This window comes from Pteropus alecto, unplaced genomic scaffold (genome assembly GCF_000325575.1).
Source record: "Pteropus alecto unplaced genomic scaffold, ASM32557v1 scaffold146, whole genome shotgun sequence".
In the NCBI taxonomy this organism is placed as follows: Eukaryota; Metazoa; Chordata; class Mammalia; order Chiroptera; family Pteropodidae; genus Pteropus; species Pteropus alecto.
In genome coordinates, this window is record NW_006442107.1 from 6443873 (window position 1) to 6458919 (window position 15047).

General features: G+C 36.6%; 1 protein-coding gene across 1 annotated transcript in view; it reads left to right on the forward strand.

Moving 5' to 3' along the window:
- The window catches only part of EPG5 (ectopic P-granules autophagy protein 5 homolog), an 87733-nt gene that overhangs the window by 51472 nt on the left and 21214 nt on the right, over window positions 1-15047 (forward strand). The window contains 6 exon segments of the mRNA XM_025038620.1: window positions 2658-2829; window positions 5034-5196; window positions 9109-9251; window positions 10470-10626; window positions 13130-13324; window positions 14352-14565. Coding sequence (XP_024894388.1) covers window positions 2658-2829; window positions 5034-5196; window positions 9109-9251; window positions 10470-10626; window positions 13130-13324; window positions 14352-14565 — 1044 coding nt within the window.

Sequence of the window (15047 nt, forward strand, 5' to 3'; positions counted from 1 at the left end):
AAGAAGCTACTCACAGGCTTTGTGGTTACAACTCACTGGCCCAAACTGAGACACATGGTTCCACCTGAAAAGGAGAGTGGAAAGGACTAAGTTTGTTCACAGATCATTTTCTCCATGAGGCTTTAAAAAGACATCTGAATTGACTTGCAGTGTGTAAAATGCAACTGTAGATTTTATTATTTTGGATTTGCAGTTTTAAAATTCAAAAGTTCATCTTTTTCTTTTATAAACTCTTTTTCTCTGTATCTGGAACTCTTACCATACAGATGGATCATATTCTCAAAGTATGGTTGGTTGTTTCTCACAGTGCATTTTTCTAGAGAAACAGTTTTATAAATTATCAGTTAGTTTTCTATGCCAGCCCACAAAAATTCATTTACCCTGGAAAGTTGATAGCATACATTACAACAAAAAAATAACAGAAAACAATATTTGGGGTAACTTACTTCATATTACTGAATATATTATTAAAATATAGGACACATAAAATTGTAAATGTAATTGTTGAACTTATAATATGTAGTATAATAGAGCACTGAAATGATTCAGAGAAACGCAAGAATACCTTCTTGTTCCAGCACTGCCACTAACCAACTACTTAGCTGTGTGATCAGAGAAAAATAGGAGCTTTTCTTGGCTTCAGTTCATTCATCTGTAAAATGAAGATGCTAGACAGTCTCATCTAAGGCTTTTTTCCCCTCCAACATCTTGCTCTCCACTTTTTCCTCTGAAATAAAATAGTTTTTTTCCCCTCAATTATAAAAGTTATATGTGCTCATTGAAAAAAATTTAAACAGTATAGAAAGGTTTGAGCCTTTAGTTTGTTCCAGGCACTGTCCCAGCACTTTGTATGTATTAACTTAGTCCTCCCCCTGAGGCGTTAGGTGGTGAGGTAACTTGACCAAGTCACAGAGCTGCTAAGTGGTAGAGCCACTTGGCTCCAGAGATCCTGCTCGTCATCACTTATCGTCCTTTCTCTTGTTTCTGGTGATCAGTACAGGTTGCAATTCTAAGTGAAATTAAGCCTTAGGTTTTTAAATAACAAGTTCCAGGTTTTTCTCAGATGAGCAGGTTAAATGATGATGATGTCAAATGATGGAACTTGTGATTGTAGGAAAATTTTATTGCACACTTATGACGCCGACTTCTTTTTCTTAAATTTGTTTTGTTAGCTTTATAATTGTTGTCATTTGTGGTCTAGAGTGGTGATTATAGTTAAATAGGCTCTGAATTAAAATTTTTATGTCTTTTATTTTACATTTAAAATATTTTCCTGGATTTTTCTTTCATGATGATAAGTGATATTGAGTTTGAAAGAGCCTCCACTTTTCCTTTAGACTCACGACCTTAAAATGTTTTAAAGAAACCCAAACATAGTCAGGAGTCTTATCCAGTGATAAATATCCTACTTCGTAACATTCTGTGCCAAGAGTGGTAGTTCTAGTGGAAAAACCCCAGCTGTAAGGGATGATCCTATACTTGACCTGCTTGGAATGTTAAATTCCATCCGAGGTACAAATAATATGAGTCTTTTTATGCCAAATGAAGTCATGGCTAGTAAATCTTCTTTACTTTTTCTTAACAAGAATAGAAAATTGAATGTTACATCTGGAATGAAGTCAGAAATTCATAATAGTTCCATAAGCACTTGTTGACTTGACTTATGACTTGACATTTTCTTGACCTCTCTTGTCCCCTGTTATCTAAAAGAATCAGTTATGTGGCAGGTTTTCTTCATGTTCTTCATTCCCTAACTGCTGTGTGGTGGTATGTGTATAGCGCAGTGAAGAGAGAGAGGTGGAGGACAGGAATTTATTGGACACCTGCTGTGTGTTCGGCTCTGTAGTAGCTGTAGAAATATAAACATTTAACTTGGATTGACCAGTATTAGACCATGTGCAAAGTTGAATGGTACAGATTTACCTTTATTTTTCTTATATGACACCTGATTTTTTTATTTGGACTCCATAAATCATTTATTGAGTTAATGAATAAGTAAATGAATGAATGAATGATTATATGACTATATAAACATAGGTTCTATAGGAGTTTGTGCTCATGTCTTTATTCATTTTAACTCTACTACTCTTAGCCTTCCTGTTTAAACCTTGGCCTAATTTAAGATTTTTCACTCAGCTGTATTCCATAATGCTCATTCCTTTTTCTCCTATTCCTATAAGGTTTATCTGGGTGGTTGCATTAAACCCTTAACAGGGCTACCTGCCATAATCCCCCAGTCCCTTGTCTGGTGATAGCTACCATCTTTCTCAAGCTTGCTTAGAGCTGTTCACTAGATCCCCTTTGTACTAGTATAAGTCCAAACACCTTAGCGCATCATGCAAGGCTATTTAGGGTAGTAATTTAAGATTGTGAGCTTTAATTCTTTAACTATCATTAAGACTTTTTGAGGGTAGGAATTTTATTTAATCCTACTTCATGTTCTTGATCTCCTAGCTCCTGGTAGAATATTTTTAGGCCTGTGAGTGCTCCCTCAAAACTTACAAGTCATAAAGAGTAATGATTTTATTCATTTAGGCCTATTCTGTAGGTCTACGACATTCTTTGTGAAGGTAACAGGCCTGGGCTTTGCACATACTTAGTACATTACTACCTAGTTGTAGCCATTACTCAATAAATATGCCTTTATTTTCTTTCAGCTAAAGAGAGGGTTTTAAGTAACTTGCGGAAGCACGAGGCTCCCCAACCTCCCCTTGTTTTGCACCTAGTGAAGCCTCCTGTGCCAATTATTTCCACTGCTGTGCTCCAGAGTCAGAAGGACACCACCCAGCTGGTGCGCACAGACCTGAATCTGTTGCTACAACAGGCCAGGTAAGACCATGAGACCACCAGGATCATGCTTCAGTGCTTGCTCCCTTGACAGCCTGGGTGATTTAGTGCCTGGACGGTCTTCCGCATCAGCATTCTCACCAGGAAAGTAATTTGACAAGACTGGCCCAGACAGTTAGTTTAGTTAACCAAGTTGTGACAAGTGTTTTAATTTCACTTTGAAATCTTGTGGTACTTTCATGGACTATAAATTTTACATGTTTCCTGTGGTGGCATTTGTGAGTGTCAGCATTGTGAGTGTATAGTGTCCCCTAAGTTTCTCCTGAGGAGACCTTCTGCTAAAAGAGGGTTGTGTTTAAAGATTGTGAAATGAGGTTTACTTACTTTTGTCACTGCCTTTGTTTCTAACTTGCCATATTCTTTTAAAAATTGGCACAGGCACTTGATCCAAGCCAAGTGCAGGAAGGTGATTTAATGTTCTGAGTTCACGAGCGATAGATACAGAATGATCAACTCTTTAAGGTTTTGATTCTAGCTTGCCATCTCGTGAGAAGAAGGAGGTGTGTGGAGTAAGTCTGTTTTATGACGTAATAGAGTCTTGTCTTTGCAAGTCTCATGGGAATCAGTTTCTTATTGGCCTTTTTCTCCTTGGCTCTTTTGGTCTAGGCATTTATTGTGTGTGTATGTTGTGTATGCACACAACAAACATACATACACATGCACGTGCTCACTTGTATGTCATTATAATAATAACTACAGTTAGAACAGTATTGATACCCATGTAAACAATTAGCCTTCTCCATTTTTTAACAACTCAGTTTGAGTTGCTAATACCTAAGAAATCAATGGTACTTACATTAACTAGTTAAATTAGGATAGTTAAATTAGGATGGAATTCTCATTTATTCTTGTATATTTAAGGGTCCATTTATTTAGGTTATAAAGAAGTTTTATATTGACTTTATTTGGGTGACATTGGTTAATAAAATTATATAGATGTCAAGTGTACAATTCTATACTACATTATCTGTATATTGCAATGTGTGTTTACCACCCAAAGTCAAATCTCCTTCCGTCACCATATATTTGACTCCCTTTACCCTTATCTACCTCCCTGCCAACACCCTTTTCCTATGGTAACCACTAAACTGTTGTCTGTATTTATGAGGTTTTGTTTGTTTGTTTTTAGTTTTATATTTTACATATAAGTGAAATCATGCTCTTCTCAGTCCTTCCCATCTGACTTATTTCGCTTAGCATGATTATCTCAGGATCCATCTGTGTTGTTGCAAATGGCAGTATTTCATCTCTTCTTATGGCTGAGAAATATTCTCTTGTATATATGAACCACGTTTCTTTATCTGGTCAGCTATTGAAAGACACTTCGGTTGTTTCCATGTATTGGCCACTGTGAAAATGCTGCAGTGAACATTGGGGTGCATATATCTTTACAGATTGATATTTTCAAATTTTGGGGGTAGATAGCCAGAAGAGGGATTGCTGGGTCATATGGTAATTCTTACTTTTTGTAGGACCCTCCATACTGTTCTTCTCTATAGTGGCTGCACCAATTTACAGTCCCACTAGCAGTGTGTGAGGGTTCCTTTTTCTTTGCATCCTCTCCAGCATTTGTTATTACTTGTCTTGTTGATCATAGCTATTCTTGTGGTTATGATTTGCATTTCCCTAATACCTAATGAAGTTGAGCATCTTTTCATATATCTGTTGGCCATATGTATGTCTTCTTGGGAGAAGTGTCTGTTAGGTCCGCTGTCCTTTTTTAATTGGATTGTTTGCTTGTTTTTGTTGTTGAGTTGTATGAGTTCTTTATATATAATTGTGAATATTTGCCCCTTTTCGGAAGTGGTGTTTGCAAATATCTTCTCTATTTGGTTGATTGCCTCTTTGTTTTGTTGATGGCTTCTTTTGCTGTGCAGAAGCTTTTTAGTTTGATATAGTCCCATTTATTTAAAAACCACTGTTGATATAACACAGATTCTAAATGGAGCTTTATTTCTAGCTAAAAAAGTTGTCCCACTTTTCCTTCTTTTCTTTACTTTCTGGCTAGCCTGACTGCCAGAGGATTCGGGTAAGTCTTGGCAAACACATCTTTGGTCTTATTACTGTGGAATACTTGTGTCTGTCTTGCTGTGCTCTAATGCAGGCTGGGGCTAACTGGAAGCCTTTTTCACTTATCATGAAACCTTGTCTGAGACTTTCTTTTACCTCCTGACGATGTTTTTCAGAACTGCTGCTCTTCGGGAATCTCAGCAGGTTGCCCTGGATAGTGAGCTGTTGGACACAATGCCCAAACAGTATGTTAACCGAGAAGAACAGGCCACACTGCATTTGGAGTGTAGAGGCAGTAGTGGTAAGAAATGCCAAGGAGCATCAGTTATAACAGTTCAGGTAAGACTGTTTAACTTTCTTCATAATTCAGAATTTTAATTGAGCCCCCTAATAATTGGCATATCATTGAGAAAGACTGAAAGAAGTATAAGCAGATGTTCCACGTCCCAAAACATTTAATAGTTTTTGATGGGCGTGAAGACTCGCACAGAGCTAATCACATATTTCCATAAGTGCTGATGGAATAGAAATTCAAAGAAAGAGTCTTAGAAAGAGGGCCTTAAACCGATCTTTAAAGATTTTGATAATGATAATTTGAATACAGTTAGAAGGAATAAGGGAATGGTGTGACCATGACTTCATCTAGGGGTCAGTGGCTAGATCAGTGTTTTTCAAGTTGTTTTTGGAAGTGATGGTAGGAATCCACATTGGAAAGGATGATCACTTGGGAGCCTGGTCATGTGCTCGGCCTCTGGGGAGCCACTGAAGGCATACGTGGGAGGTACCTGCGGAAAGCAGATCAGTTGAGTGGAGCCTGCCAACAGGCAAAAGAAGAGATATGCAGCAATGTGATTAAATATATTCACTTGTCTCTAGAGTCACTTTTTTGAGTTGGAAATAGAGTTAAGTTGGATCTGTGACTACGTCATAAGGACTTTAGAATGGAAGTTTAGCCTTGGCCACCGTGACATAGCACTTACTTTATGCCAGGCACTTTTAAACACTTTACAGAACTTAATTTATCCTCACTACAACCCTTTGTGGTGGGAATTTTAATGATCTGCATTTTTCAGGTGAAGAACTAGAGGCATAGAGAGGTTAAGTTACATACCCAAGGTGACACAGCCAGTGAGTGGCAAAACCAGGAAGACCCAGGTTTTGCTACAGAGCACATGCCCCTTAATCATGGCATCTCATTCTTTCTGCATGGATTCCCTGAGCTGGGAGAGAAATGCTTAGAGATAGGCGCCACCCGCTCCCTGACTACATTTGTACAAAAATAGATCCTCTTTTTGTTAACTTTTAGAAGTTGGGGAAAATTAGTTTTACTGACTCTTGGTTGTCTTTCAAACATTTCTCTTCTTTTTGTGCCAATCCATACTTTAACAATTCTAAAGTATTCTCCATCAATCTCCTTGGGAGACTTTCTCTAAAATATCTTCTTAGAAATAACATTTATATTGGTATTTTTCATTACCTTTAGAACATATTTCCGATAAAATAACATTTGTATGCATCTAAAGTTAGAAAATTTGATCCAGAATGTGATCAGTGATTAGAGAATTCTTCGATCGTATCAATTTTTAAAATCAACTTCATGGGAAATAACTTTATATTTTAAATATACATGTTAAAATTAAAATGCAAAAGTATATTTTAATATAATTTTAATGGCTCATTTATGAAAATATCAGATTATATGATGAAAATATTTTATTGCTTACTGGAATTTTTCTGGGCGAGAAAGCCTTGGAAATTTCCAGCCATCTGCAAGTGTTCGAACTATGTATAGCTTGTTTGAGGTATACAAAAGCCAAACATATTTTATGAGAATTGAGACATGCTTCTCCTGTGGTTGCCTCTCCTAATAGAAGCCTCTAATGATTCAGTGATAATCTCTGAGGAAATGGGGTAATTTATAATAGGGTTCTTTGTGTTGTACTTTGGTATTGTGGGCATGTTTGCTGGACTCAGAATTGATTTATTGTCATGTGAAAAATTTCTTTATTCCTAGAAATGAAAGATGGAAAAGACCCACTGAGGGCCTCACATTATTGTAAAAAACTCACAGAAGCACATGCTATGTCCAATTTTTAAATTTCTTTGTCTACTTAAAGTGACTCAAGCGGCGGGACTTCCCATGCTGCTTTGTTCTATTGTCTACAGCTACTTGTAATTATGAGCTGGTAGTCTATTCAGTCTCTCTCACCCTCTGTTCTAGTAAGAACAGAAAATTTTCAACAGTGGTGAGAGCAAAAATAAGTAGACTAGGAAGTAACGATAATTTTGGGTTGTTTTTGGTGAGAATATCTAAACTTTCCTATACTGGTTGGTTTTCTTTTATTCTTCAGCATTAGAGGTTTCTACGATGTAGGGTGGCAGTTTTAAAGTTCAAGCTACAAAATGTCTCTTTACATGTTCCAGTCAAGTGAACTTCTGTTCTTTATCTCTTGTCCTCTGTGTTTCCACTTCCCTGTATTCTCACTGTCTTCCTTCCTTTTCTCAGATTCTTTCTTCTTGTTTGGCTGTTCCTCTCCAGGCCAGCCAAGGGCTGGACCCTCAAAGACCCAGTCCAATTGTAATTGATAACATATTGGGCAAAATAGCTGACTGCACATACTCCTAATCATGTTTTAGGCTATTAAATATTGATTCGTCATATGAAAATTTTGAGATTTAATATTTGTATTGATGCAGTATGTAGTTTGATGGAAGTAATTTAATTTTTTACTTTTCATATCTCCAATAGCAGAAATTAAAGTAATTATTGTTAACATATTTTTGGAGAGTCACTTTCATAGCTTTTGATTCATTCTAACAGCTTATTTTTTCTTTAAAATAAGTTTTGTAAAGATTTTTTTTTTTTTAACCACAACAGTGGTGCATTTTATAGAAGAAAGTTATCATTATGATCGTAAAAAGTAGGTGCTCAGTGTACTGTTAGCCGTGCTGTGTAAAGCAAAACAAATAGGACCGTTGCCCTTAAGGAGCTTTTGATTTGGAATTTATGATAATAACCTTGGTAGGGACATAAGGGCCTTCATTAAATAAGTTTGTGAATTAAGTGTTTACATTATTTACAAACGAAGGCTCTCTGTGATCATTGCAGTGGTGGCTGAAGACTGGATTTTGGCAGGTGCATATAAAGGAAAATGTAAGCTCTGCTGCTCACCCATGTGATTGTGGAAAACCATTTAAGGAAAATATGGGATTTAAAACTCCTGCCTTCTAAATGTTCTGGTTTTTTCAGTGTTCTCTGCCATGCCTCAGTTCTCTAGTCTGCTTTAAAGGCCTCTCCAAGACGGGGCCCCTGTTCCCCAGTCTGGTGGTACTGTACTCTTCAGCCCCGCAGCTTGTACCACATAGGTTCTGTCTTTGTGTTGCAGCCTGAGACTAGGATATTCTCTGGCCCCTAACACATCCAAAAAAAAGACACTAAAAATACACAAACAAAGCTTCTATATAGGTCACCGTCAATTAATTAAAGAAAGGAATATTAACCTTCTCAAGTAGGAAAGATAAAGAAAGGATAGTCTTTTAAATTGACATAAATTTAGGTTTTTTTGAAAAGCCCAACAAATTCTCCTTATTTTTCACATCTGCACTAAGAACCAATAAAATTTTTTCCAAAGACCAGCTTTCAGGCACCACTGAATTGATCAATGGTTCTTTTCCTAGGCATGCAACTGACTTGGGCACTTCCCATATTTTATATTGCTGTTTGCTTTATAAATATATGCTTTTTCTTTCTTTCAAAATTGCAAATGTTTTATTAACAGCATCTGTACCCTTCTTTTTTTATGTTGGGCACACATGAGATACACAGCCCGAGTGTTTTGAGTTTAATCATATGTGCTGTTGGTTTGGGTGGACAGAGGAGTGAAAGCTCTGAGGAGGGATGATCAACAGAGGGGGGCTTGATGTGCTTCAGAAAAGGCCTCAGTGGTGGAAGATGAGTGTATTTTTGATGAAAGTCGGAGTGTGGAAACGTAAGTGACAGAGCATATCCTACAAAAGACTTTGAACCAATGATAAACTAATTCAGATTTGATCCTTTAGGAAAAACCTGAGATTCTTGAATACTTTTTGACAATTTTTCCTATCTGTCAGGTTCAACGGAGAATTTTGAGTTATAATATTAATGTAATAATAGCCTTTTCATCATATGCTTGGTATATATATGTAAGAAAATATCTGCTCTGGAAACATGTAGGGGCAAAATAATCTGTTGACCACTTTAATTTTTGTTAGTTTGAAGGTATGCATAAGAACGAAGCAATAAGCCAACAGCTTCATGTTTTACGAAAAGAGGTAAAGCAGTTGCAAGCAGAAGCTTCTAAACCACCACCACTTAACATTGTGGAAGCCGCTGTGCATGCAGAAAACTTGATTACGTAAGTTTTGAGGACATTATGCTTTAAAATATTCTTTTGTTGATAGTAATCATACCACCCTCCCAAAACCACTAATTAAATTAGTACAAGGAGTGGAAAATTGGCCTTTGGGCCAAATCTGCCTTGCCACCTATTTTTATAAATAAAGTTTTATTGGAGCACAGCCATGTCCATTTATTAATGTCTATGGCTTTTATGCTGCAGTGGCAGAATTGAGTAGTTGTAACAATTTATGGCCCATAAAGCATAAATATTCATTATCTGGCCCTTTATAGAATAAGTTTGCAGACTCCTGAATTACTAGATGATATAGTACATTGAAATTCAATCATGGCGAGATTTAATGCTTAAGTTTTATATCAAAGTCACATTTACCTAGGAAGTCATCATTGTCAACTCAGGTAATTGAGCACGGTTTGCAGTGGACTTGCTCATGAGAATTAGGGCTCTCAAGTATAGTTCCCAACTTGCATTTGGCCACTGTGATTTTCTCTTGGAGCTCCTAGCTTACTCTCACCATCCTCTTTCTTCCCAAAACCACCAGGGCATGACTTGGGGGAGGGGAGGTTGACTCTGCCTTTCACTTTAAGGTGACTCCACATTCTAGTACCAGCAACTAATCCCCCGGTAGATTGAGATGGTGACATGGAGGGGGACATGAATCCTTCTATGGGTTGAACTGGGGGGCCTGGAAAGGAGGAGGGGATAAGGTGAATAAGAGGCTGATGTTTCATTTACTAGTAAAGGAACTCAAAAAAGTGTCAAAATTAGAAGAGATTCCTTTATGATCTTATTCTATACAAAAATCTTTATTTTCAACTTAAGTCACTGTTTTGGATTTTAAACTTTAGAGAAGTCAGAGTTCTTTTTTAAAAATATATATTATATAAGGAATACATGAAGTTAAATAATAAATAGTGCATTACATACGAAATGTAAAAAATTTTGGTAAGGGTGAGAATGTTAATTAGCTCTTAAAATACAGCTGACTTTTTTACCCCATGATGGCACAAAGTCATTTTTATGTATTGAAAATAAGAAATAAGATGTTCGGTCAAGCTGGAAAATAAGCCATGAAATATTTCTAAAGCGACATTTGTATGGGGCCCTGAGGACTCTTAAGAATATTACCTGAGAAATGTAGAGTAGCAAAGAACTACTTGTTGGTCTGGATTCTCATACTGTAAACCAATAGTCTAAACCTGCATTTTCCCTCAGGGCCCTAGTGAATACCTACAAGTTGCAGCCTACTCCTAGGATTCAGAAGGTTGGCATTAGCCTCTTCTTTACTGTTGTGGATTACGTCAGGGATGAGACCCAGCGTCATCCTCCCACAAGGCAGTTCTTTACTTCATGCATTGAGATTTTGGGACAGGTAAGGCTATTCTGTGTTGTTAGCCCTTTTCTAACATAATGAGTCCTTACAGTGTCTTCATTAGATATAGTCAGGGTTGAACTTCAGACTTGTAGGTTCAGAGTCTGACCTAAGTCAGAAGTAAGTCCCTTTGAATTGTTGGCTTCTCAAGATGTCATTAGGATTGTTGGTATAGAATTTGCTTCTCATACAAGACATAATAAATTATTCATGTTTGAAAGCCTCTGGGGAGACATCAGATTCTATCATATGTTGTTGGTGTTACCAATAGCATCTCCGAAGCTCTTTATTGTTTATAAAATGCTTTCCGATTCATTATTTTATTTATTTTGCCCTCACAGTGACTCTGTGATTGATGTCATTCTCATCTTAAAGATGAGAAAACTGGGCTCTGAAAGATTAAATGACTTGCCTAAAGAATACAGCTGGTGAGCGCTGGAACTGAGACTGGGCATCTGTCTTCTGACTCGATATTCAGTGCTCCACCTCCCGCTGCTGCCTCCCAGTTGCTATTCTCAGTCTCCGTTTATTTATTTGACTTACTGTTAAAATATGGCTTTTAACAAGAACAAGGGTAGTGTATCCATGCAGATTTATGAAATATGTCATAAAAGAAAGGACAGCCACCTGTTGGAAAATATGCCAACACTAATTAACTATGTATTCTCACTTAAATTCAATTGATTAAGTACTTATTTATTGGATATTTTTAAGGAGCTGATGCTGAGCAGATATTAAAATAGATTTTTTAAAGTAGTGTTTTCCTGATTATAAAACTGATGTGTTCTTATTGTAAGCAATGCAGAGAGTATTGAAAGTATAAAGAAGAAAACTTCCTCAGGATCCTAACTATCTGGAGATAATGGTTACAGAGCTAACATTTCAGTATAGTTTATCTCACATATGTATGTGTATTAGTGTATGTGTATATATGTGAAAATGATATAGTATCCCTACATGTAGGTAAATAGATGGATAGATAGGTAAACACTCAAATGGGCACACAATTTTGTACCCGCTTTTTTCATTCGAACACATCTTTTAGACATTATTCCATATTCTTATAGACCTACATCATGGTATTTAATATGTGGTGTTCCATGGTACAGATATTGTAATGTATCAAGACAGTGCCCTTTGAATGGATATGTAAGTAGTTTGTTTTGCTGCAGAAGCCTGAGGTAGCTTTACGTATCTTTGTGAACTTGGTGGTCTTTTTTTTCCTAGGATAATTTCTTAGAAGTATGATTGCAATGTCGAAGGGACTAGCATTTGCTGTATATTGTACACACTCTTCTGGGAAGTTTGTACCTATTTACATTGTCATTGCAGCGTCTGAGTTTATTATTCTCCATGTCGTAACCTACAGTAGGGATGATTGGTTCCTTTTCAGTCTTGCTAATCTAATAGAGGAAGTGATACTTTATTATTATTATTTTATTTATTTTATTATTATTATATTTCTTTAAGTATTTGTTAAGTTGCATGACTTCATATGTTTTGGCTATTTATATTTTTTTTGTGATTTGCTGGTTATTGTCCTTTGAATTTTTGTTTTTTGGAGAGTTTCTTGTGTTACTGCTTTTGAAAGAGCTCTTCGGACTATTAATCTGGTATCTGAAATGTATTAATATTTTTACTTTGTAATTTTCCTTTAATTTATGATACTTTTTGCCTTACAGAAGTTAAAAGTTTTATCAGTTCAAATCTGTCAGTCTTTTCTTTTATTGTTGTTATTTTAATTAACTTATTTTTATGGTGACATTGATTAATGAAATCAGTATCAGCTGTACACTTTAACAGTAAGGCATGTATATGTTTACACTATGTGTTCACCTCCCATAGTTAGGTTTCTTTTTGTCACCACATAGTTGACCCCCTTTGCCCCACCTACCTCCCCCCAACCCTTTCCCTGACCCCCTTCTTTTATTATTTTTGCCTGTGGTCAAATTTATCAAAGCCTTCCTGACCCCGAGATTATGTAAATATTTGCTTATATTCTAGTACTTTTAAACATTAGAACCAAGTTAAAACAATGTGAAGTTACCCTGATTAAATATTAGTTGTAAAGATTAGCTTTTTAAAAGTATTAAAAGCATATCAGTAAAATTTATAACCTAGAAGTTTTGTCTTCTTGACAGTACAGAATCACTTTGGATACTTAATAATCACGGCAGGTAACTTGCAAATTTCCAGATTCAAATTACTCCAATATTTTAATCTTTAACTATTTTTTAACTATTTTTCAAATATAGTTAATTGAGAATTTGCTCTATATGGCCTGTTCAAATCAAATTAATGGATTATCCGTAATTCTTAATATCACCTACATTGGAAATAATAAGTTTATCTATGTTGGTTTTAGATTTCTTTTGAATGTTTTGTATTTTCATTTAGAAAAGAAATCTACTTACCTTATCTACTACAGCTTAAAACATGGTTGCTTAAATACAGGTTGGGGAGTGGAGAATCTGGTAGCATTTTCCCCTTTTATTATTTCAAGGTGTTCATCAGTGGCACTAAATCAGAGTGCAAAAATGTGCTTGAGACCATTCTGAAGAATAGAAGGCTCTGCTCTCTCTTGTCTCCTTTCTTCACTCCCAATGCTGCTCCCACAGAGTTCATACAACTGTATGAGAAAGTGGTGAAGTTCCTGAGTGAGGACAACAGTGACATGATTTTCATGCTGCTAACCAAGGTGAGATGTGACAATCCTGACGTTATCACTGAAACGTACACACTGTCAGTTTCCCACTCTATAGGAATGAAAGGCGCTCTGGAGTTTTGTTTCCATGTAGACCATAGGGTCACAGGCCCTTCTCATATTTTGCATTATCTTTTATGCAGCCCGAACCCACAGTTTTATCTCATGGAGGCGTCAGTTGTGCTGTGTGGGGCAGTCTTATTCCACCATAAAAAGGACCTAGCTTCCAAAACCTCTAAAACTCAGTACGGTTTTTAATTATTCATAGTAATAATTTAGTACAGTCTTCTTTTGAATTTATCCTGAATTTATGCCTAAATTGTGTTTGTTAAATGAGTTGTGCTATGTCCAAGTCTCTCCTATTTGGAAAAAGCCACATCTAAGCAAATTGCCTTTGTCCTCATTCCAAGTAGAATGTTAACCCAGACCAAGGCCATGGATTTACTTCACCAGGTGAGAATTTGAGAGCCTTAGCTATTTTGCCTTCAATTGTATTTCTCTGACATTTATGAGTCATAAAACCTGGTAATTTTTGGGGCCCTAGAGACTGACCTCAGTCTGTAATGGGGGAAGAACGCATCTCATAGTTTGGGATTCTGAAAGGTGGTATCAGCACTCTGAGCTAGGTGACTGGCGCAGACACAGAAACGTCTGTTAGATGGAGACAGTTCTGCTTGTTTGCGGCATTGTGACCAGTGAAAGAGAACCACAAAGTTCGGATCCTCGCTTGTAGTGAAAACTTACCAAAGGATTTTTAAATTACAAAAAAGCACACAGGGCTGAGAAAACCCTGCATATGCAGTCTGAGAGTGAAGTAGAAATGGAGGCATAATGGCACCCATCAATTCTTGAACTGCCGAGATTCTTTTAGGCACTTGTTTATAAACTTTAGTTTAAATCTTTAAGAATGGCTATGGCTAGGTAATCATTGACTTTTAAACTAAATTTGCACAGACTTTGCTCTACTTCAGTTAATTTTCTAGTGTCAATAAAACTGCTTTTTGTTTCTTTTTCTTTCTAGTTCGATCTTAAGCAATGGTTAAACGCCACTAAACCTCCTCTGTCTGATCGTACCAGGCTTCTGGAGTCCATTCATTTGGCACTTACTGCCTGGGGCCTCGAACCAGAGGAAGATATTTTGATGCCATTTAATATTTTCTGTAAGCACTGGACTTATCTTCTTCTCTACCAGTTCCCTGACCAATACAGTGACATTCTCAGGCTGCTGATGCAAAGTAAGTGTCTTTTAATTTTGACTAATTAGATCACAATGAATTTTAATATTACATTTACCATTTCTACAGATGTCATCCAAAAATGTAAAAATAATACAAGTGTGCAATAGTATAGATTTTTACCTGAAGTATTCAATAAGCAATCCTGAAAGGGATGCTGCCTGTAAAAATGGTCATTTATTGTCTTAAATGTTAGAATGGGCTGTAATTGGGCAAGGCGGCACTTAGTCTTTGGTGCTGGAGTCCACAGTTATGCACCCTTCTCTACCTTGGCTTTGCAGCTGTCTGGGATGCGATGGGGTGGAAGTGGGCCTGCTCACTCTGTCCACTACGGATTTGGTAAGAGAAGGAAGTTGCTTTTTATGTGCCAGTTGGTTTCTCTATAGTTGTCAATAGTGGATAAATTTTTCCCTCCCCCCAATTTTTTGCAAATGGATTTTATCCCGATATGATGATAGACTGTATTTATATTTGCAAAGGGA